Below are 25140 nucleotides of genomic sequence, written 5' to 3'. Positions count from 1 at the left end.
AATTTTAATTAGGAAAAGTAAAATTATGAATGAGGATACATAATATCCTGTTTACACTTAGGACATCAAGACTTGGGGTGAGAGCAGCCAGCTCTCTTTTTGCCCCCTTGGTTCAGTTTCCCTTTCGGCTCAAGGCAGGTGCCCTTCATTGATTGTAAATTCTGTCTGTGATTTCACTGGGCCAGATTCATAAGTAGAGTTAGGAGTGCTGTGTACCTTAAGGAGGATAGAGAGGAAGGAGTTGAAAACACTGGGTTATTTTAGCTTATTTTCTCTTGGGCATAGTTTTTTTTTTTTTTTTCCTTAAACAAAGATGATCAGACAAAGAGAAAAGATTAATCTTATCCTGGCAGTGGTTTCTTCAGAAGTTTAGAAGGCATGCATTGTATAGACCTATTTGGATTTTACTTTGGGCTTCTTGACCCATCTTAGAACAGCTTCACCAAACAGACTGGGCCACTAGCCTCCAGAGACTGCAGGTGGCAGCAGCTCACATCTTCCCCTAAGAACAGTGTTCCTACCCAAAACACTAATATGAAAAGTCCAGAACGAGTAACTCAGAGACTACAGTATTATCTTCAGAAATGTAGTACTTGTTTCTAGAGTCTTAATTTCTGAGAGCTGGTTTTAAGTTGTAGGGACAGGGGTGTACATTTTCAGAGGCAGAAGATTTGAGATCTTAGGAGCAGGAAACTGTTAACTGAAGTTGTATTTAGTGCTCATGGATAATGCTTTTCTTAATGTGGGAAGGAAATTCAAGAATTTAAAGTGGAATAGTTCTATTTAAACCTGACTTTCCTAGTGACTCCTTAGTCATCCCTGGGGAGTGCACATCCCTCCAGGCTGGGCCGTATGGACCACATCTGCGCCGTTGCTTCCACCTTTCTCAAAGTGTCACACATTGAACCAGAGATATTTATAAAAATCCCTTAAACAGAGGAACACACCTCTCTTTTTTAAAAATCTGTTTTTCTGGTGACGTTAGTACTGAAGAGTAAGATAACCAGAAGGGGTAGCACAGAACAGTGGCCAGACCCACGTGAAGTATGCCTTTGAAGTGTTGGGTGGGTTGGAGGACTATGACTTACTTTTGTTTTTATGTTACAATTGAGAGAAAAACTAAATGTGATTTTTCCATAACAATGCTGATGATACAAATGTCCAAAACTTTCCTATGTTAAATAGTTTTTTACATTTTTATGCATATAGGTTACAACCTGCCATATTCATTCATCCAGTGATGATGAAATTGACTTTAAAGAAACGGGTTTCTCACAGGATTCTTCTTTGCAGCAAGTGAGTCATGCCTAAAGCTTTGCTTTTTGTTTTTATTTTAAATGCTTAGTTTAGTTGCCATTTATGAATCAGCTTTAAAATCAGATTGTGTATTAGAATGTGATTTGGGGTTGCCTATTAGTTAGGCCAAAGCATTTAAAATAGGAAGTTATGGGTACCTTTCAGATGTTAACTGGGTCATGAGGCAGTCATCCCCGTGTGCTCATCGTGCAGACCTTCACAGTGGTCGGGTTGTTGCTTAAAGGTTTGTGTAGCAGAGATCTGTGGATAAGAATGCTAGAAATAGAAATAAGACTTTAGAGGATGTAAAGGAAAGTAAACTTTGGCCAGCATCCCTGAACCAATTGGTTTGTTAAAATGATCCTTCCCTTGTTAATGGTAAATGTCTAAATCTTTAAGTTCTATTATAGTTACATTTAAGGTAGGTTTTAGTTCAAGCAATTCATTGCCACCTCGACTCTCCTGCCCTCAAATTCATCTCCATTTGTTAGCTGCTTATAACCTTTGTGGGACAAAACAGGATATAAATAAGAAATGTACTGATTTACCATCTATTGATGGTTTTTGGAGAAGTGACAAATAATTTTCTTTCTCTACTGGGTATCAAGTTTGGGAGATAAAAATAAAGCCCTTTTGTAGGTGATCAGCTGTTGGTAGGGAGACGTTGTCCTTAGCCTGGACCAGGTCTTGGCATGTAAGTTGTTTTGGTGTGGCAGTAGAATTAACGGGGACGCTTTTCCATGTGGCACTGAATGTTGCTTGATTTCCCTCCCTTAGTCTCTAAGCCTCTCTAAGCTTCATCTTTTACTGGGGCCGGGATGAAGCTTCTGATGCTTAAGCTGGCCCTATCTTTCAGCTTGCAAGCCTCATGCCATGTGTGGCTTTCAACTAAGGCAGTTTAGGATTCACCTTTTCCAGGTGGGTCTGAAATAGTATTTTAGTATTTCGTTGGCTTCTCTGTTGATTCTTGACATTTCTGCCCTTTGGGGCAGTCCTAAGGTCAGGGCTTAGGGAGCAATCAGTCAACAGGGGGCGCTGCTGAGCAGCAGTGCCTTCCCAGCACAGACACCCTGACCACCTCCTTGCTCTTGGGTGTCCTTGTGCCTGCAAGCAGCCTTTCCCTTGAGCACTCTGATGTTGCTCCAGGGAGCACTCCGGCACAATGGCCTCTTTCTCCACTGAGACTTTTGTAGAGTATTGAGATGGTCCACTCTATCAGACATGAACCCAAATGCTACCCATTGGTCCACCCCTAGAATGAGGCTTGATGATGTCAAATGTAAATTGTAAAGGTGATTTTGTACCTGTTGAAATATAGTTTTCAGCAGATGTGCAGGAGGGATCACTTGAGCATAGGAATTAGAGTTTGCAGTGAGCTGTGATCACACCACTATGCTTCAGCCTGGGTGACAGAGCAAGTCCCTTTAAAAAAAAAAAAAAAAGGTAGGGGCAGAAAGGAATACAGCTTTCAGAAAAAGAATGCCTCTAAACTTAGGACTTTGGGCTATTGATTTAATCTAGAACTAGGTAAATATGTCAAAATTGGAAAGTGAGGCTCCTTATTTCTCACGCTGTGTGGTTACAGGCTCCTGTCTTTTCTGGGAAGAGTTTTCTTATATTATTTTGTTTGTTGAGTGACTGCTGATATGCATGTGAAATGATCCCAGTCACTAAACTGACTTAACTAACCCAGCCCTCACCAAGTTCCTACTCTCATTAATTCTATCCCCTTCATAGAAACTTTTTAAAAAGTGAGAAGAATAGGTGGCACCTGTGGAACAAAGGAGTAGGGCGCTGGCCCCATATGCTGGAGGTGGCAGGTTCAAACCCAGCCCTGGCCAAAAACTGCAAAAAAAAAAAAAAGTGAGAAGAATAATTATTCTTTTCTGATTGACAGTCTTTCAGTAAACTTTACTTTGCGTATTTAAACTATAAAACACAGATCATTTTGGAAATAAGAAATGTACTCCAAAGCAATTTTTTTACTTTTGAAACTGCAGATCTCTACAAATCTAGGTTGATTAAATAAGAGTTTAATCATAATCTCCTTTACAAAGTATTGAGTTTATCAACTTCAGGTTCTCATTCGCATTTGAATATGGGCCTCATGTTAAAAAAGTGTGGAGAGCTTAGAGCCAGTTATTTAACTAGGTAACCTAACCCTGTCACCAGTGGGGCTGTATTTGGTATGGAGGATTCCTCACAGCTGCCCATTTTGTTCTGCCTCCAGCCATTTCTGGCTTCTTGAAGTCTAGTGTTTGGCTCCCATCCCTGTAATTCTGCCCAACAGAGATGTGGAAGGTCACATGCACTTCCCCCTGCATTGTCTGGAGGATTCCAGGTCACTGACATAGATGGGCTCTGAAGTACGATCTGATCACCTCCCACCACCCCACGTCACATACAGGCCAAATTTAGTCAACTAGTAGTTCCTGTTGGGGGGTGGCATTACTGTTAAGAGATTTGCTTAATAAAGTGGTTGGGCCACTTCTCATTGACATTAATAGTCCGCTGACCAGGCCAAGTGACAGTACTGGAAAGTGTGCTTTTTCTAATAACACACCATGTGGTGCTTTCTATATTTGGATTTCTCAGAGTTCAAAGCACTTTTTATGTATTTTAAAATAGAATATAGTAATAGTCTTCAGATAGTCTTACAAATATGTGGATTTGTAAGCTTTGATAGCTTTGTTAGATTTGAAAGGTGAAGTTCTTTGTTAGTTTCTATCTTTCTAGAAGCTGTAATAGACTTAAGAACTGATGACAGTTTATAGTTTTTCTCTGCATTATTGTATGGAAATTACAGGTGTCTGTCAGTTGCTATATATCCGTCTTTAGATGGATGGGTAAATAGAATGAATGCAAATATGTATGTATGTATGTCTGTACATATATATCTCTGTACTTATGTGTATATATTACATTTGTGATAGTTTCTGTATTTGCATTCTGTTTTTGAAGCATTTAAAATGTAAAAACACTTTGGGGTCCATTTCTTCCCAAAAGAATCATAATATCATCTCTAGAGGCATGAAAATTTTGAGGGAGCCAGGCACATTGGTGCATACTTATAGTCACAGTTCTCAAAAGGATTGTTTGAGCCCAGGAGTTCAAGTCCAGCCTGCGCAACATAATGAGGGTCTGTTTCTAAAAAACTAAAACTAAAAATTTGAGGTGAGAGGAAATAATTAAAATAATTGGGAAGGGCCTTGTATGACCAAATTTCTAATCTGTAAGTGAACTTAGAGCCTGTCTCATGCTGCTTGCTCAGCAAAATAACATCATGGCTGCTTACCACATCAGTGAAGTGCTGAGCATTTAAAAGAGAAAGCTGCAGTTCAGAGGAGTTGGTTTCTTTCATTTGGTTTAATGACTCTGAATGGCGCCTGTCACGTTTTCCATTCATATGTCCAGAATTCAGCCCTGCATCCCAGGGCTTGTCCCTACTATTCAGCTTTCAGCCAGATTCCCACAGTTCAGCCTTGGTTGTACTTTAGGCCTTACCAAACACAGTCCTGTGAAGCTTCCTGTGAGTGACACTACGAGTAACCATTCCATAGCAGGCCCTGTACCCTGGGCTCAAACCCACAGATAATACCGTCTCTGTGGATGGAGAGCGGCGGCATGGGACTGGGCTTGAGCAGAGGTGCAGCCGGTGCCATTGTCTTTCTGTGGACGGAGAGGGGTGGCATGGGACTGTGGGGAGCAGAGGTGCAGCCAGTGCCATTGTCTCAGAGGAGAGAAAGGGGAAATTTGGTGTTCTCTGTCCTTAGATGAACATAAGCAGTAGATACCTTCCAAAGCCAAATATAAGGTTTGTTTTTTAATGATCTACAATTTGGATTATCCATGCCATAATTCCCTGCTATCAGAATGAGTAATCAGGAGTGATGACAGAGGGGTTTCTACAGTGTCTGTCTGCAGGGTGAAATCCACAGTCTGCTCAGATGTGGAACTGAGGAGAAGTTAGTTTAACTCAGTCATATCCATCCCCTTCCTAACGTGTGGCGACCAGAGTGATGCCTTCAGTTGACCCTGGCAGCTGCCTCACCTCTCATGGACTTGTCCAGTGAAACAGCCATTTCCTCTCCTTGTAGCTCCGGCCACAGGGCAGCACATACATGGTTATTTGGTCTCTATATTTAATGTTTAGGTTAAAATGAAGAGGTGCCCTTGCTTGTTCTTAAATACTCATTACTCCTTATTAATATGTGAGAACACATTTGCTTCCTTGGGCCTGCTTTTTTAAATTAGAGTATTAATATTTTCTATTATAACATTCCCCATTTTTCAACTAAGAAAACAGGCGAGCCTGGTACTCTCTGGATATAGAGTAAGGAAACAGAACTGGCTCCTGCATGGGTCTTCTAGTGGTATATACTTTACACAGAGATTTCAGATAAGTGTTTAAGTTTCCTGCCTTCTCTGTAAGGTAGGTAGGATAGAAGTGACTTCTGTTTTATATTCTTCTTAGCCTCTTAAGACTTAAATCATTTTTTGAAAAAATGAAATGTCCTAAATGTTTTGTTTGTAGGATCGTAGTTGTTTAAATCAGTCATTTTTCCTTTGGTACTATTTTGCTGTAGTGGATTGGGGATGGGCAGAGGTGGCAGAGAGGGAGGGTGGGTGGTCCACTTACTGAATCTGAGGATAAAGTTGGTTGTGTCCAGAGGTGATTGACTTAATTTCAGACTATTACATCTTACTTGATCATTTCTTCAAACTAGGCTTACACCAGACCTCTCCCTAAAGATAATTGACAGTGGGGGACAGAATGGTCACTTGGTGTTTCTAACAGTGACGTGCGCATTATAAGGATTTGTAGACCAAATTTTAAACTTTTCCCTTTTTGGCAAATTGTGTCTGAAATTATTTGATTTTCTTTTTAGAAAAACACACCAACTTTTAAAGCCCTATGGCTATATAAAATAAGGTGATTTCTGGAACACAAATGGGCAAATAGTATGTAGAATATCATTAGAATCATTATATCACTGTCACTGGTCCTGGGGTTGCCAGGCCTTTTCTGATTATCAGATGCAACAAATGACGTCCAATTTTATTGACCAGTTTGGCTTCAACGATGAGAAGTTTGCAGATCAAGATGACATTGGCAAGTAAGTGTATTTTCCTTTCTCTGTACCCATCTCCCACACCCCTGGTCTTCTCAGACATTTTTGTGATTCTGCTTGACTGTCACGCTTTACCATTCATGATTTGGGAGTAACCTGCCCTCTGTGGTGGTCTTTTAGTTCCAGCATTTTCAGCCTTAAGGCTGGATAATTAGGACTTAAACTGTCACTCCAAGGAAAGAAACATCACCATTAATCTTGACCTCTCTCACAGGGGCCTATTTTTGTTACGCATTCAAGCAGACATTCTGAATTCTGGGTTAAATAACATTATCTAAAGTAATTAACCCCTATGTTGTTAGTTAGCTGGCTTGAGGCACATTCATTCAGAGAAGGTGCCTGGGGTATAATGGTGTGGCAGGTAACCACACTGGCAGGAGGAGCTCTCTCCTTTGTGTATTCTCTTCACCAGTGACTCATAAAGTAGATTTGAATTTTTTGCAAGAGCCAGTTGAACTACTCATTCTGCATTCAGGGTGAGAAACCTAGAAATAAGAATTAGTGATATTCGCTAAGGCACCAGCCACATTCACCTGAGGTGACGGGTTCAAATCCAGCCTGGGCTCACCAAACAACAATGACGGCTGCCAAAAATAGCCGGGTGTTGTGGTGGGCCCCCGAAGTCCCAGCTACTTGGGAGGCTGAGGCAGGAGAATCGCTTGAGCCCAGGAGATTGCTGTGAGCTGATGTTACAGCACTCTACTCAGGGCGACAGCTTGAGGCTCTGTCTCAGAAAAAAAAAAAAAAAAAACAATTAGTGATATTCTGTGGAACTGATGAACAGAAAATGTCTAGGTGCTTCACAAAAATAAAAACAAATTGTCTAGCATCCAACCTTGATAAAGAAGAGATATTTATCAATGTTTTTGAGCTGAGTATTATAGCTCATTTGAGAGTTTAAGAAAAAATTAAGCCAACTGGTATTTGAACATTGGATGATTGCTCGCAGGGGGCTTCCTGATTATGCCCAGGGACACCTAGTTTCTGCTGTGGTGCCTTAGAAGCATTAAATTCTCAATACTTTGAATTATAGCCAGTAGAGGCTGTTGTTTTTCACAAATTGCAGTTTATAGTAAGTGAGAAGCAAAAATATTTTTATAGCACACTCCTAATTGCACCATAAACATGCCGTATTGGCACTGTGGACTGGAGGCTCCCCTATAAATAGCAGTCGTTGAAAGCTGACAGTTGTCCTTAGAATTGGCTCATTTAAATCCAGAAAGAATAGGAGCAGTCAGCTTGAGATTGGACCTACTTCCCCACAACAGACCTGCAGGTTCCTACTGGGCAACTCGCCATTTACCTGTCTGGACTCTTACTTAATGTTTCATAGATAGGAATCCATAATGTCTTTAAATTTTGTGCTGGATGCTTGGAATATTGATTGAATAAAGTAAATCTTTGAAGAATTATAAGATGACTCTGCCTTTTCACAATTGTGTTTAGTGGGCTATTCTTTATTCCCTACTTTTTTTTTCTAGATTATGCCTTGTTATAGCATAAGATTTCAGGGATGTCCATGTATTTTGTTTATGAATTTTGCTATAGCATTCTTGAGAACCTCAGTGTCTGATAGCTTGTATATTTTTTCATGTTTTACTTTGGTTCTTTGCAAACAACCTTTTTCTGATTATTAGTATGTCCTGTGTTACCAAGGTTTGCCATGCTTGGTAACCATGCACGTTACCAAGCATGTTAAAAATCATGTAGGAAGGAAGGTTTGATGGTCTCTCAGAGGCTTATGTCTCAAAAGGCTTCTATCCCAACCCTCCCATCCTCTGTACAGTAAATTACTTAATACCATAGGAGGTGGCATCATTTAATACAGTGGTTCTTAACCTTCCTAATGCCGCAACCCTTTAATACAGTTCCTGTGGGTTGCAACCCACAGGTTGAGAACCACTGATTTAATACAAGAAGGATGTTTTTGTTTGCATTTTACTTATGGAGATTTTTAATGATAGGTGAATATTGAATTTGCAGGATTTCGTGAATACACTATTTCTAATTACCTATTTCTGTGAGCTGATAGGTAATTAATGATTCTTACATTTATGTTTTGTTCACAGTGTTTCTTTTGATCGAGTGTCAGACATCAATTTTACTCTCAATACAAATGAAAGTGTAAGTATAAATGATTCCTGTCATGAGCACTGTGGCACATGAAAAGTGGAAGAGTGGCTACTGGGTTCTTTTGGAGCCCATGTGTGGATGCCGTGTGCGCTGGGATGCCCGCGCTGTATGGCCCTCTTTCTAGATTGCTGCTATGTGCTTCACCCAATCCCATCACCTGCCTAGCACCTGTGAGCATGTAAATTTGCAGTGCTGGACTGTGATGTGATAGGGCTACTAAAAACAGGGTCACTATGATTCTGGTAGCGACAGTTGGCTTCAGAGAGAAGGCTGCAATTAGATGCCGACCTCCTTCCTTTTACTCTTGCTTCGTGTCGCAGGGGAGAACCTCGGAGTGGGCAGGGCCAGCCTCTCACTTCCAGACAGAAACATTAAGTCAGTTTCATCATTTGAATGTGCACAGTTTGGGTTTTGGGTTGACTAACATGAGAGACCACTGGTTTATTTGCTAATGTGATATGATAGAAACAGCAAACGTGGGCCATTATAGCTGGACTATAAAAGCAGACATGTAGGTTGCTCTTCCTTGTTAGGATGAATCTGCTCTTGTGGCTCGGGGGCAGAGGAGGCTCTTGGGATTAGATGAGAGGGATGTGGTCTAGGCTGCTTATTGCTGGTTTTGAACCCAGTCCTTTCGAGGGAAGTTCCTGTTAACCTACGCAGAAGCTACCATTTCAGTTTGGTGCATGATAGGCACTATTTTTAGTTTACATTGGTTACTTTGGGGGGAAAAATTAACTTAATTTTAAATTTGTTCTTTTTCTCTCTTGTTTTTATATAGGGAAATATTGCCTTGTTTGAAGCATGTTGTAAGGAAAGAATACAGCAGTTTGATGATGGTGGTTCTGATGAGGAAGACATCTGGGAGGAAAAGCACATTGCATTTACACCAGAATCCCAAAGGCGATCCAGGTGAAGGCAGTTTATTACAGTTGTACTGCTAGCCAAGCCGCCAGGAGTCTGTGGTCATGTGATGTCACTGCACATGTTCACCCCGGAGACCAGTGCTGCTGTTTACCATCAGAAAGGCCCTTGTTGGCTCCGCCTGTGGCTCAAGTGGCTAAGGTGCCAACCATATACACCTAAGGTGGTGGGTTTGAATCCAGCCCGGGCCCACCAAACAACAATGACGGCTGCAACCAAAAAAAATAGCCAGGCATTGTGGCAGGTGCCTGTGGTCCCAGCTACTTGGGAGGCGGAGGCAGGAGACTCGCTTGAGCCCAGGAGTTGGAGGTTGCTGTGAGCTGTGACGCCATAGCACTCTACCCAGGGTGACACCTTGAGACTCTGTCTCAAAAAAAAAATAATAAAGGCCCTTGTTAACTGAGAAGAGTTGCGGGACCAGCATCTTCTACATGGAAAATGGTGCTAACAAATGCAGTCACATAGTGCCTAAATAAGTGTTCTCCCACCAGGAGTAACAGCAGCAGCCTAGTTAGGTATTGTTTCTGATAAAAGTTCCTCAAAGGAGGAGGAAAGAGGCTCGGCACCTTTAGCCCAGGAGCAGGGCGCCAGCCACATACACTGGACCTAGTGGGTTCGAACCCAGCCTGGGCCTGCCAAACGATAACTACAACCAAAAAATGGCCAGGCGTTGTGGCAGGCACCTGTAGTCCCAGTTCCTCGGGAGGCTGAGAAAAGATAATCTCTTAAGCACAAGAGTTTGAGGTTGCTGTGAGCTGTGACACCACAGCACTCTACCCAAGGTGACATAAAAAAAGAAAAAACAATGGAGGAGGAAAGGGAGAAATTGTTTCTAAAAGTTAATCATCTTGTGAAGATAGGATCATGTAGGTTGTTGATACATCAGGGTCAGACCAATTTTTTTTTTTTTTAACTAGAACCTGAATAAATTATTCTTTATACACAGAGTCCTAGTTATATGAGTTTCATTATTAGAATCTTTATAGTTGGGAGAGAGAGATATTTGGAAAGTGGCTGAACTTCTTTATTTTGTTAAGTAATGTTTTCACATGGGACAAAATTCATAAAGAACAAGAGGATATACAGTGAAAAGCAAAACTCTCTCCTACCCCATCTCTTAGCCATCCAGTGTCTCTTGCTGGACTGTGTGTCAGCATCCGCTGTTCCTAACCGGGCTGGCATTATGTTGTGTCCCTTAGGAATGTCTATGGCTGTAGGCTGCAGAAGACCCAACAGTGGCTTAAGGAAGTACAGGTGTATTTGTTTCATGATCTAGAGCTGACAGGGAGTTTATTTGGTCCTTAGACCTAGCTTCTTTCCTTTATTCCTACTCCATCATCTTCTGCATGCTGATTTGTCTCTTTAATTAGGACCACTGCTAAAGTGCAAGGCCAGAAAAGCAGCAAAAGACAAATAGCTCCATGGTGGGTTGGGATTTTTTGTTTGTTTTTTAAGATGAAAAGTCCCAGTCAAACTGCCATCAATTACTGTGAGATTTTAATTCTCCTGATGAGTAGCGTCACCATGGCCGTGTCCACTGCGTTACTGCAGCCGTGACACAGCACGTCCTCATGGAGGACTGTGTAGAGAGTGTTGAGCAGGGATGATAGAAGGAGCACGGGAGGAGCAGGAAAACAACTGTACCGAGATGTGATTGACTTATAATAAACTGCATTTATTTAAACTGTGTGCCGTGTTAAGTTTCATGAGACCATTCCCCCCAATTGCAGTTTATTTCCATTGCCCTGAAAAGTTTCTCAGGCTCTTCTGTTACACCTGCCCCTTCCAGCTCCCCTGCCAGCTGCTTTCTCTTTCCCTAGGTTAGTTTGTGTTTTAAAATGAAATCAATACATGATACACTCTTTGTCTACAGTATTAGTAGTTCATCCCTTCTTTTTTTAGCTAAGTAGTAGCCCCTTAAGTAGATATACTGCAGTTTGCTTGTTCATTTTCCTATTGGTAGACACTCTCAGGCTATATCTCTTGAAGGTAGACTGATAAATTAAAGACATATCCTGCCAAGCCCTAAAGCAGTCACTCAAGTAACAAAGAGCTGTTATCAATAAACCATCAGAGGAGGTGAAATCAGATCACTAGAAATAATCCAAAAGAAGACAGAAAGAGAACAAAGAGCAGCTGAGACAGACAGACCTAATGGCAGAATGACAAAATTAATCCTCAATTACCATATTAGATAAATGATCCAGACATCCTAATTAAAAGGCTGAGATTATCAGACCGGATAAAAAAACAAGGCTAACTAGATGCTATAAGAAATAATATATACAGTGGTGCCTGTGGGTCAATGAGTAGGTCTCTGGCCTTATATACCGAGGGTGGCAGGACCCGGCCCTGGCCAAACTGCAACAAAAATATAGCCAGGTCTTGTGGTGGGCACCTGTAGTCCCAGCTACTTGGGAGGCAGAGACAAGAGAATTGCTTAAGCCCAAGAGTTTGAGGTTGCTGTGAGCTGTGACACCACAACACTCTACCCAGGGCAACAGCTTGAGACTCTGTCTCAGAAAACAAAAAGACACAAATTGCCAATACTCAGGCAAAATAGATGACCTAAATAGTCTTGTATCTATTAAAGAAGTTAAATTTTTTATTTTAAACTTTCATCAAAAATATAAAAGCTATAGGTCCAGGTGGCTTCACTAATGATTTTTACCAAACATTTCAAGAAGAAATTACACCAGTTGTATCCACACGTTTCCACAAATGAAAAGGGAGGACTGTTACTACTCACCTGATTCTGTGAGGTTCCTCTTTGTAGCTTGATCCTAAAGTCTGACCAAAAAAAAAAAAAGGCTAATAGTGTTCATGACATAAATGCTGAAACTCTTTTAAATGTTTTTAAATAAATCAAATACAGTGATAATACATCATGACGAAGTGAGATGTATTTTAGAAATACAGAGTTGCTTGAACATGTGAAAAGCAGTCAGCGAGCGTGTGACTAAATGCAACATCCGTTCCTGACAAGACTAAGCAAACCCGAGATTAAAGGGAATTTCATCAGCCTGATTAAAGCATGCACGTAAAAGTCTAAAAGCATCCCAAGTTCAGGAACGGGGCAAGGAAGTCAGCTTGTACCACTTGTTTTTAGTATTACCCTGGAAAGTCTAGCCTGGCAGTGAGTCAAGAAAAAGAAATAGCAGACATCCTAGATTGTAAGGGAAGAGGTAAAACATCCTTTATTCACAGGCAATGTGACCATTGATGTAGAAAATTTGCTGGAATTTACAAAAAGATTTCTAATTTAAAATGACTTTGCAAGGTTACATGAAACAAAATCAGTATAATTGTATTTCTACATATAGCAACATAGTTGGAATTGAAATTACCAAATAATCTAAACAGTCTTACTCATAGTAGCATCAAAAGTATCAAGCATGCCAGGCATGGTTGCTCATGCCTGTAATCCCAGCACTTGGGAGGCTGAGGTGGTAGATTGCCTGAGTTCACAAGTTCAAGACCAGCCTGAGGCTCAGCACCTGTGGCTCAAGTGGCTAAGGTGCCAGCCATGTACACCTGAGCTAGCGAGTTCAAATCCAGCCCAGGCCACCAAACAAGAATGATGGCTGCAACCAAAAAATAGCCGAGTGTTGTGGCGGGCGCCTGTAATCCCAGCTACTTGGGAGGCAGAGGCAGGAGACTCACTTGAGCCCAGGAGTTGGAGGTTGCTATGAGCTGTGATGCCATGGCACTCAAGACCAGCCTGAGCAAGAGCAAGATCCCATTTCTAAAAAGCCAGGCGTTGTGGCAGGCGCCTATAGTCCCAGCTACTTGGGAGGCTGAAACAAGAGGATCACTTGAACCCAAGAGTTTGAGGTTGCTGTGAGCCTCCTATGTAGCTGGGACTACACATGCCTGCCACAACATCTGAATGTTTTAAGAGACAAGGTCTCACTTTTGCTCAGGCAATCCACCTGCCTCAGCCTCCCAGAGTGCTGGGATTACAAGTGTGAGCAACCATGCCTGGTCAGCTGAGAGAAATTTAAAACAACTTGATAAATGTTTACAAGTAGGAAGACTCAAAATTGTTAAGGTGCTGTTTCTTCCCAGGTTGATTCATAGATTCAATACAATGTCAGGCAAAAGCCTAAGGCTGTTTTATAACTATTAATAAGCTGATTCTTAAATTCCTGTGGAAACACAAAGGACTTAGAATAGCCAAAACAACTTTCATAAAAACAACAAAATTGAAAGACTAATAGTACCTGATTTCAAGATTCAGTAATTAAGACAGTGATATTAGTCAAAAGACAGGGCATACACAGATCAGTGGAACAGAAATTTTTTTCAAAATGGTGCTGGAAAAATTGGACATCCGTATTCAAGACAAGGAACTTCATACTTCTTACCTTTTGAGTATACTGACTCAAATGGATCTTACAGCTGATCATAAAACATTAAAGCAGGCATCCTCAAACTACGGCCCGCAGGCCATATGCAGCCCGCCTAGGACATTTATCCAGCCTGCCAGGTGTTCTTGCCACCACTACCTGTCCTGCTTAGCAGCTAACTCGTCCCAGGGCCTGCATTCTGGCCCTCCAACGGTCTGAGGAATAATGAATTGGCCCTCTGTTTAAAGTTTGAGGACCTCTGCATTAAAGTATAAAATGTCTACAAGAAAACTTAGAATATTTTTGTGACTTTGGGTTAGGCAAAAATTTCTTAGATAAAAGCAGAGTACATAAAAGCAAAATCTTAGTATGTTGAACTTGACCAAAATTTAAAACTTCTATCCTTCAAGGCACCATTAAGAGAATCAAGAAAGGGCAGACCAAGCACTAAGGGAAAAACATTCACAAATCATGTCAATTTCATGAATCATTTATGAATCATGTGAAGGCATTTGGAGTGTTAAGAAATCTCTTTACTCAATTTACAAAAAAACCTGTTTTTAAAATCACTAAAAATATAAAAAGATACTTGAGAAAATATACATTGCCAGATAAATATGAAAATATGCTCAATATCCATGACCATTAGGAAAATGCACATTGACAGTACTGTGAGGTAGCACAGACCTGTGAGAGGCAGTGTGTTGGCTTGTGGTCTGCCCCTGGGTGCTAAGTGCCGTGCAGAGCTTTGACAGCTCAGCGTGAGGCGGGCTGGGCAGCACATGCAAAGCTGTCTTCCTGGGGAGCTCAGTTGAGGGGCACCCGGACACCTAGGGTCCAGTGAAAGCACAATGTGATTATTTTGTTGTTGGATAACCGTTAGAATTTTCTGGAATTAGCTGCTTGGTGGCTGATAAGCAGCATTAAGTATTTTGGTCTCTCTTTTTTTTAGTTCGGGGAGCACAGACAGTGAGGAAAGTACAGACTCTGAAGAAGAAGATGGAGCAAAGCAAGACTTGTTTGAATCTAACAGTGGCAATGCAGAAGATAAGATGGAGGTGGACTTGAACGAGCGTAAGTTATCCTCCCTTCCACATGGTTGCTGCACCTTGGATTGAAAAATAGGTAAAAGAATCTTCAGCATCTGAGGTGATCTCTGAAGCAGTGGCTAAAGACTGGGTCTCAGGGAATGAGCAGGTTATGCCTTTGATGATCTGTTCCTGATATGCCTGTCGACCCTGTGAGTTTGGGTAGAGGACACAGCACACTGGTTGGTCATACTTGTGGCTGCAGAGACCTGTGGTGCTGCAGGAAGGGAAAGACCACAGACTGTAGAAAGATGAGGACATGATTGTAGTTTGTAGAATCATGAATGGAATAAACCTGACGAAAAGCATAATGATTTTAAAATGTATTTCTTATAGTTCATTTAAGAAACTTAATAGCCCTACAAGTTATTCCCCTGAGTCAGTGGTTCTCAACCTTCCTAATGCTGCAACCCTTTAAAACAGTTCCTATGTGTCGCAACCCAGAGATTGAGAACCACTGCCCTGAGTGCTTATGTTCCCTGCTACTTGCTTAAGAAGACTTGAGTTAGGTGGCCTTTTACAATAAAAATACTGTAAACTTGTAAAAGTTCAGAAAAATGTTTGTGTGAAAGAGCCACATGGGTTGATGCTGGGGCTTTCCCCAGCCTGACCAGTTTCTTATTCTCTAAGGAAGACTTTGTGTGCCTACCTGGTCCTAGGGAATGGAGCTCGTGGGCACCTCAGACCTGGACGGGACTTAAGCAGCAGTTAAGGAGACTCGGAGCCAGAGAGCACACAAGAGTTACCTTCTGTCCGGTGCCTTCCTCACCCTCTCCAGGAGGAGGAATTAGACTTCTCACTGCATAGTTCATTTCAAATCAACATGCTTTTATCCTCCTGTATACCAAGGGCTGGGTGGGTAACTGTGAGCAAGCACAGCCTCTGCCTCCAGGGCCTGGGCATCTGCTGGCGAGGTGGAGAGATCAGTGCAGGGGACTAAGGGCTGTGAGGCTTATGGACAAGGGGAGGATTCATCAGCTTGAAAGAGAAAATAAGTAATAGGAAGGCACAGCCACAGCTGATTAATATGACTGAGGATCCAGAATTGTATTCTGCAAGTTGTAGGGAACCCCTGCGGATTTGACTAAGGATAAATGACACGTGAATCTGTTATGAGACACCGTGCCTGACAGCAGTGTAGGAACATGCTAGAAGGCACACACTGGAGGCAGGGAGCCCATGAAGGCGTTGTGTAAAGGCTTACTGCCGTCACAGAACCAGAAGCTGAGAGCAGAGGCCTCCTGGCTTCAGAATTGGTAGGCTTTTAATGTCTTAAATATATAGTCTGGTAGTGTTACATATACTCATATTGTTGTGTAATAGATCTTTAGAACTTTTTCATCTTCCCAAACTGAAACCCAATTGAACAACTCCCCATTTCCCCCTCCCCCAGCGTCTAGCAACCCCCCATTGTACTTTGTTCCAGTGGATTTGACTCCTCTGGGGCCTCACATAAATCTAATCATGCAGTATATGTCTTTGCTACTGGCTCATATCACTTAACATACTGTCCCCAAGGATCATCCTTGTGGTGTGTACAAGATTTCCTTCTATTTAAAGGCTCAGTAATATATCTGCAGTCTGATTCTTTGAGGAGGCTGTGTTGGATTAGTGACTCGGAGGGAAGCCAAGAACTTGTGGTGACTTAGTGCATGTGCTCCTCTGACTGCTTCTCTGACTCGAGGACTGGGTGGAGGATGCAGAGAAGGAGGGTGAGCACCCTAGGTGGCATTCACATTTTCCCTGCTCCCAGACTCAGCCCCACAGAGCACCAGCCCTCCTGTTTCTGTGTTCCTTGGGAAAGGCCTCTTTTGCTTCATCAGGAGTCACGAGGTGTTGGGTAGGGGAGATATTCTCGCAGGGCTACACAGCTACCACCCCTCCATTCTCTGTGGCTTGTTTTAGGAGGTCTTGTGGACTATTCATACCAGTTCCTAATGTCAAACTGACTCTGGGAGCTGAGCTGGGCAAGAATACCCCAGAAAGGTCATTTTTCTGTTGCCTGAGCTAGTTACAAAGTGGGACTGATTCAGATGGGATGATTCCAGAGCTTTGTATATGGTGGGCAGGCAGAAATATCTTCAGATAGATGACTTTTCTAAGGTCTCTGGAGACATTTTCAAACATTTGAGCATTACCCTTCTTGGTATCAGTGGAGTCCTGCCACATTCACACAGGTGGGAGGGGAGACAGTGTGGAGCAAACCTAAGTCCCTCTTACGTGCAGGCTTTCATTTAATGCTTGCTGAGTAGCAGGTAGTCCTTACATGAAATGCATGGATGAGGAAGGGATTTGGAGAAGTTAACTTGCCCAAAGCCATAGTAAAGTCTGTCTTTGAAACCTTTTTTTTTTGCAGTTTTTGGCCGGGGCTGGGTTTGAACCCACCAGCTCCAGCATATGGGTCTGGTGCCCTACTCCTTTGAGCCACAGGTGCCACCCGTCTTTGAAACTTTTCTAATCTACACAGGTGCTTTAGTCATTCATGTCCAGTATAAACCCTAAGTAGCTAGCAGGTCCCCTAGCATTTCTTCCTTACAGCCTAGTGGCTCCTAATTGTGATAGAAAGTATCCCTAATAGAGTGTAGTTGTCCCCAGCAAGGATTGAGCTGAGCAAGGGTTGAGGGTTCAGCACAATCCTTACTATAAAGCAGTGGTTCTCAACCTTCCTAATGCTGCAGTCCTTTAATACAGTTCCTATGGGTTGTGACCCACAGGTTGAGAACCGCTGCTGTGAAAGAAAACCATGATGTGCAGTTAGAGCACTCAGCAGAGACCTGATTCTGTCTGAAGCTGCATATCTCTTAGGACAGCAGTTCTCACTCAATCTGTCGGTCACAACCCACAGGAACTATATTAAAGGGTCATGGCATTAGGAAGGTTGAGAACACTGTCTCAGGAGGTGACATTTAAACAGAGACCCACAGATTAAATCCAAACTTGGCCAACAGGCAGAATGGTAAAAAAGGGCTCCACAGACAGTAAGTAGCTGCCCAAACAAGTTCTGCCTCTCTGGCCTCTGGGGTCAGTCCTTCAGGACTTGGGAAGCTGTACTGGGGTTCCGGTTGAACACACTGGGCTGCAGGGAGACCAGGGGACATGGGAAGTATAGCCAGATCTGGAGTTTGTGTCCCTGCATAATATTTCTATTTGAAAAAATCGTTACAAGTCAGGAAACACTGGTTCTATAATGTGACCTTGTCAGTTGCCCTTTTTGCTCCCACTGTAGACATCAGTGTCCTCTTTTCCTCAACAGTCCCAGGCTTTTTTTTTAATGTATTTTCTAAAAAATATTTTTTGCTGCATTAAACTACTAAAATATTCTTCACATAAAATGTCTCCCTTCTTTTTAGCACCCAACTGGTCAGCCAACTTTGACGTCCCAATGGAGACAACCCATGGTGCCCCTCTGGACTCGGTGGGGTCTGATGTCTGGAGCACAGAAGAGCCGATGCCCACTAAGGAGACGGGCTGGGCTTCCTTTGCAGAGTTCACACCTTCCCTGAGGTGAGCGAATGTGTCTGTCCAAACCTTTCCATAGGAGACCTGGTTAACACGCAGCCTTCACCTGAATTTACTTCTGAGTTGAATGTACTGCCTTAAAGAAGATTAGAAGTCAACATGGAGATTGAGAACTGACACACTTGTGTATTAAAAGCAGAACAATGACCATCTGCCTTTCCTCAGGATTAATTAGGAAAGGGAGTAGTTCTTGAACAAAGGAGCTTGGAGGAGGTGATGTCAGGGCCCTAGGAGGCTGCAGCAGCAGATGGCATCTCTGTGTCAGGACAGGATTGAGGAGAGTAGGGACAGGTAAAGCCAGTAGCTCCTGACAGGCACCTCTGTATTCAGTATTGCAGGAAAATGCAAAGTATACATTGAATTCTATAGATAATATGAACTTGTATTTCACTTGCAACTAGTCCAGTGCCACAAATTAGAGCCTGTGTGACAGGTATGACTGTTAGTCTTGGTATTTGGATTACTCTCAGTGACAGAACCCATCATCTCACAATTTTCCTCAAGAATGTAGTCAGCATTTGCATGTTAAACCATGGATTTCACATCATACAAGATTTAGTTTGATTTGCTAAATGTGTTTTCTCTACTGAAAAAAAAATAAATCTCTACCACCGTATTTGAAAGACTTTGTTTTCCCTGTTCTAACAAGAAATGTTTTTTAGGTCAGGGGCAATGGCTCATGGCTTACACCTGTAATCCTAGCACTCTGGGAGACCGAGGTAGACAGGTAGATTACCTGAGCTCAGGAATCTGAGACCAGCCTGAGCAAGAGCAAGACCCATCTCTAATAAAAATAGAAAAACTAGCTGGACATTGTGGCGGGTACCTATAATCCCAGCTACTCAGGAGGCCGAGGCTGCATGATCGTTTGAGACCAAGAGTTGGAGGTTGCTGTGAATTGTGACATCACAATACTACCCAGGTGACAGAGTAAGACTCTGTCTCAACAAAAAAGAAGTGTTTTATTTTTGTTTTGTTTGTTTGTTTTGCAGTTTTTGGCCGGGGCTGGGTTTGAACCCACCACCTTCAACATATGGGGCCAGTGCCCTACTCCTTTGAGCCACAGGCACCGCCCAGAAATGTTTTTTTTTTTTTTAATCATTAGAAATATAGAAGATAGGAAGGCAAACTACTTTGAATTGACAGTCATTATCTTAGACAAACTGAAGAGTAGGCCAACACCAGTGTTGCTTTATAGTAAGTATAACAATAACATTAAGTATTATTCATTCAAAAGTACAATTAAGGCTTGGTGCTCATAGCTCAGCAGCTAGGGTGCCAGCCACCTATACCAGTGCTGGCAGGTTTGAACCTGGCCTGGGCCTGCCAAACAACAATGACTACTACAACAAAAAAATAGCCAGGCGTTGTGCAGGGCACTGGTAGTCCCAGCTACTCGGGAGGCTGAGGCATGAGAATTGCTTGAGCCTGAGTTTGAGGTTGGTGTGAGCTGTGATGCCACAGCGCTGTACTGAGGGCTACATAATAAAACTCTCAAAAAAAAAAAGTACAATTGAGATTTGTGAAAAATATCTCTAAGTTACTGTGAGTTAATTAGCCCTGCTTCAGTATAAGACAGTCACATTTCCATGTCTTGCTTTTTTGTTTTTATAACTGAGGGTAAAAATCCCTGGTTTCTTTAGAATGTTGTTGAAGCAGCTGGCTTCTCTTTGCCTCTGTGTGCAGGCCTCTGGGTCTGCTGAGGGTGTTGCCACAGGGCAGTGGGGATAAAACAGGAAGTATAGTTTTCTCCCCATCCAGCCCTCTCCTCTCACATCAGTTTGGTGTTTCTGAGTAGGTTTTCATAGTTTCCGCACCAGCCATCACTAAGAGGGCCAGTCCTTCCAGTCAGTGTATCTTGAGGATAAGTCAGGACTTTGTAAACCATCAGTCTAGATCAGTTGATACTGCACAGTGTATATCACTGTTGTCCCGGCCCTGGGTGCCTGCTGATTACGGTGAGTATGAGGGGTGGAGGCATTTTGAGCCTTTCTAGAATTCTCAGTGAAGTCCCTCCTTACTGTCCCCCTGACTGGCCAGCACACTTGCCCACCACACTCATCCGCTACTTGCAGGGAGATCTGTGTGTCATCGCTGTCTGTAACCAGTTGCTCTTACACAAATGCTAATAGCGCCTGACAGAAGCAGGACTTACTTTCAAAGCTTTTTTGTGAAGAAAGGGTAACTGACAACTTTTCCTTACTGCTAACATCTGAATTTCCTCTTTTCTGAAAGCACGAAAGATTGTTTAAGGAGTAATTCTCCAGTGGAAATGGAGACGAGCACTGAGCCTGTGAACCCTCTGACTCCCAGCACGACTGCACTGGCAGCACAGCCCGAAGGTGAGTTCAGGGAGCCTGGCTGCCCCATTTGGGCCACATGGCAGCTCTCCCAGGTTCAGGGACTAACAGGAGCCAAGAAAATGAGATGGTGGGTGTGATGTCACAGGGCAAGTTACTAGCCACAGCAAAGCACAGGTAAGGAAATTGAGGCCCAGAATGGCAGAAAGCCTTAGCCTACAGTCCTCAGGGTGAATAAAACCAGAACCAGATGTGTGTGTTCCACGCCCAAGCTTAGCTTACCTTGGAGTTTGCTTTGCAAGACGTGGGTGTATTTGGGCTCACTTTAGACTGTGGAGCTCTTTATTTTCTCCTTACCATTACAAGCAGATGAAATGGTCATAGGCATCTATATGAAGCTCCGGTGCGTTGTCTTGTTATTGCAAACGTTCACATATATTCGTTGCATTGACCCCCGAACTGTTTTCAGCCCAGTGAGTGGGGCTTTCATCAGACAGGGACTGATAGCAAAGGGGACATGATGGGGCATTGGAAGTCTGTTGGAAACAAAGATCATAAGGAGGGAATAAGATGCAAGTTCTGGAAAGAGAAATCAGGATACAGATGAGGGGGGAAACCCATTCATTTGTCATTTTTATAAAGATTTGATACAGATTACCTCACTTTACTGTTCAGTTGTATAAGTGGGGTATTTGTCCCCATGTCGTGGGTAAGGAAACTGAGGCACAGAGGAGCTCCTGGCCCCGGAGTTGCTCAGCCAGGTAGTCTGACCTCAGAGAATAAGCTCACCACCGGTGTACTGCATGGCTTCCTGCAATAGAACAAAGACAGTACCTACCAGGACAAGAAGTAACTTTGAAAACAAAAAGGAATACCATCCAAGCAAGTGGCAGTGGAGTGTGTAGCTGCCTGCTGTGCTGTGTGTGGGAGAAGGCGGGCTATGTAGGGATGCTAAACTGGGAAAGACATGGGGGACTCATGGGTCCTCTAAGCAAGAAAACCCATGAAATGTCTCCTTGGTGTGCTATTTTAAGAAGCCTATCACTCGGCGCCTGTAGCTCAGCGGCTAGGGTGCCAGCCACATACACCAGAGCTGGTAAGTTTGAATCCAGCCCAGGCCTGCCAAACAACAATGACAACTCCAACCCCAAAATAACCGGGCCTTGTGGTAGGCACCTGTAGTCCTAGCTACTTGGGAGGCTGAGGCAAAGAGAACTGCTAAGTCCAAGAGTTTGAGGTTGCTGTGAGCTGTGACACCATGGCACTCTACTGAGGGCGACATAATGAAACTCTGTCTCAAAAAAAGGAAGCCTGTGCCCATCAAGAATCCGACTCAGGGCTTGGCACCTGTGGCTCAAATGGCTAAGGTGCCAGCCACATACACCTAAGGTGGCAGATTCGAATCCAGCCCGGGCCCGCAAAACAACAATGACAGCTGCAACCAAAAAAAAAATAGCCGGGCATTGTGGTAGGCACCTGTAGTCCTAGCTACTTGGGAGGCTGAGGTAGGGGGCTCTGTTGAGCCCAGGAGTTGGAGGTTGCTGTGAGCTGTGATGCCATGGCACTCTACCCAGGGGGACAGCTGGAGGCTCTGTCTCAAAAAAAAAAAAAAAAAAAAAAGACTCAGGCAACAGCAGGCAAAGCATTTGCTTTGAGGAGCACCTATGATACTTGGTGGGTTGGTCTGTACAAAAGAAGAATAGCTGAGCCCATCTGGGTTCACTTGTGTGACCAGCAGCTGTGTGCTCTCTTCAGGCCCAGGCAGTGTGGCCATGGAAGCCAGCTCTGATGGAGAGGAGGATACAGAAAGTACAGACAAGGTAACTGAGACAGTGATGAATGGCGGCATGAAGGAAACGCTGAGCCTCACTGTAGATGCCAAGACGGAGACTGCGGTCTTCAAAAGGTAACCAGGGGCCAGTTCCTGCTGGCAGCTTCAGGCTGACGGGAGGACGGTGGGGGAGAAGCCTCAAACATTAAAGTTATAGTTTGATTCAAGTGAGCATTCAGATATTAGCTGTTTTCCTGATTTCTCTATTAAATGCAATAAATCATGAAAAAATGGTGTTTATACCCCAAGTACCTGTGTGTGTGTGTGTGTGTGTGTGTGTTCAGAAGACTGTGTAGCCGATTGATATAATTATGAGAACTGACGGTGCTGGGTCATAGTAGACTGACTTGTATGGTGCTGCAGAGCATGGCCCATCAAAAGCAAAGGCTTAGTCTCGTGCAGATCATTGCCTCTAGACAAAATGCGACCGTTAGAATTCAATAGCAGAGTAATAGCCTTAAAAAACAATTTATATGTGGAAATTATTATAGCAACCTCGCTTTTAAACTCACAAGTCAAAAAAGCAATCATAATGGAAATTTAAAACTTAAAACTGAGAATAGTGGAAAAACTTTCTCCCAAAACTTAAGATCTGCAGCTCAGCCAGTAGTTTTAGCTCTAGTCCCTGTCTTACAGAGACCCTTGCAGAGGTGACAAGAAGGAATGTTCCCCAACTCATGAGGTCACTGTAAAGCAAAGGAAGCATAAAAAACTACTTAAAGGCTAATTCCGTGTATGGGCATACATACTCAAAATTTTTAAGTTAAAAACTAACCAAATCCAGCAATGCATTTTTAAGTCATGACCAGGGATATGTCACATCAGTGGTGACAAGCTGTAACGGGTCAATGTGTAACATGGTAAAAATTAGTAATTCACAGGTAAAATGAGAAAGGAGGTAAAAATTCAAGCTATTTCTGATTTTTAGTAGCGTAAGAATAATAGAAAGTGGCTTCCTGAAACTGTTATCTACAGAAAATCTGCAGCTGAATTTATTGTTAACCATGGAGCATGATGAGTGAGAGTGGGACCTCCATTACCCACCTCTCTCCAGCACTGGGTGGTGGTCTGAGCAAATACTGCATTTTAAAAGTTAAATAAAAGGCATAAAGACTTGAAAGAAGTAGAATAGTCACGGTGATTTTCTACACAGAAAGTTGCAGTTAAATCTGGTTGATTTCTTCCAGGTAGTGAAGTCCTCCCCACCCCAAGTTACTAAACCATTTCCCTTGCTAGTCTCTCTGTTCCACTGCACTGGCCCAAAGTTGTTTAGCAAGTTTACTGTATTGTATATATACAGTAATTACTTGCATCCTATAAACCAGTCCAAAGTGTCTGGACATGCCTATTTTTATTCAAAATATTAAATCTTGTCTATAAGATAACTAGGAATACAGTCTTCATGGTAAAATAATTAACTTTACTGAAAGATAAAGACCTAAATATAAATATGGTTAATTGCCACATTTATTATTGGGAAGATTATCTTTACCAGTTCTCAATAAGTTAATTCTATAGAATTAATGAAATTTTCATGAAAATAGACATTTTCTTGGAAATTGAGAAGTTGATTGTCATACTCATAAGAAGACCATAGAGAATCAAGAATAGCCAAGAACATTTTGAATAAAAAAGTTGAGAGTCTTTGCCATTTTAGTATCAAGACTTACTGGTAAAGCTGTTGAGATAACACAGCCTTAGCAGAGAGCCCCCTTCCACTTTGTGAACTTAATTGATATTACAGTGACGTAATTCAGTGTGGAAAGAATGGATTAATAGTGATTTTATCCCTTTTGGAGAAAAGTAAAATTAGATCTCGTAGCATAAATTTGAAAGGTATAACTATACAACTTTTAGGAGACAGTGTAAGAGAATATCTTTACAATTTGAGAGTAAGGTATTTTTTAAACATAGAAGACCAAACCATAAAGGAAAGTATTGATAAATTTGACTTCATTTAATTTCTAAGATTCCAAAAGACACTAAAATGAAAAGACAAGCCACAACCAGCAGAGAATCAGTAGCCAGGATACAGGAAGACCCTAATATCAATAAGGAAGAGATAAACAACATGGTTTTTAAAAATAGGAAAAGAGGAAGAAAACAAAGAGTAAACCAGATCTAGGGTCACTCAGCCTCACAAGCAAATGGGGCCTGCCAGCTAGAGGGGTGATTAAATGCTGTTTCATTTACATGCTAGTTCTGTCTTAAGTCATCCTTAGATGTGCAAATAGAAATGTGCAAAGCCCACCTAGATTGTTAAATGAAGGCAGTAAGTCTTACTTAATTCCAAAACCAGATAAAGATAATTATAGAAAACGATCAGCTCTTGTCACTTACAAGCAAACTAAATACAGAAACTGGCTTGGCGCCTGTGACTCAAGCGGCTAAGGCACCAGCCACATACGCCTAAGGTGGCGGGTTTGAATCCATCCCGGCCGCCAAACAACAATGATGGCTACAACCAAAAAGTAGCCGGGCGTTGTGGCAGGCGCCTGTGGTCCCAGCTACTTGGGAGGCTGAGGCAGGAGACTCACTTGAGCCCAGGAGTTGGAGGTTGCTGTGAGC

The 25140-nt window shown here is 42.5% G+C and overlaps 1 protein-coding gene across 10 annotated transcripts in view; it reads left to right on the top strand.

Annotated features, from left to right (window-relative positions):
- Nucleotides 1-25140, top strand: part of PPP6R3 (protein phosphatase 6 regulatory subunit 3) — a 148777-nt gene that overhangs the window by 112874 nt on the left and 10763 nt on the right. For 6 of the 10 annotated variants that reach the window (XM_003798298.3, XM_023518317.1, XM_023518321.1 and 3 more), the window contains 8 exons: nucleotides 1210-1296; nucleotides 6316-6413; nucleotides 8498-8552; nucleotides 9343-9473; nucleotides 14787-14908; nucleotides 18273-18426; nucleotides 20677-20783; nucleotides 22497-22647. In XM_003798298.3, coding sequence (XP_003798346.1) covers nucleotides 1210-1296; nucleotides 6316-6413; nucleotides 8498-8552; nucleotides 9343-9473; nucleotides 14787-14908; nucleotides 18273-18426; nucleotides 20677-20783; nucleotides 22497-22647 — 905 coding nt within the window. The remainder of the gene's footprint in view (nucleotides 1-1209; nucleotides 1297-6315; nucleotides 6414-8497; nucleotides 8553-9342; nucleotides 9474-14786; nucleotides 14909-18272; nucleotides 18427-20676; nucleotides 20784-22496; nucleotides 22648-25140) is intronic. The other 4 variants (XM_003798299.3, XM_023518324.1, XM_023518320.1 and 1 more) reach the window with 3 other exon arrangements.

The sequence above is a fragment of the Otolemur garnettii genome, unplaced genomic scaffold (assembly GCF_000181295.1).
Source record: "Otolemur garnettii isolate 467f Iridium unplaced genomic scaffold, OtoGar3 scaffold00134, whole genome shotgun sequence".
Taxonomy (NCBI): Eukaryota; Metazoa; Chordata; class Mammalia; order Primates; family Galagidae; genus Otolemur; species Otolemur garnettii.
The sequence above is the reverse complement of the archived record's forward strand: the minus strand, read 5'-3'. Positions and strand labels throughout refer to the sequence as shown.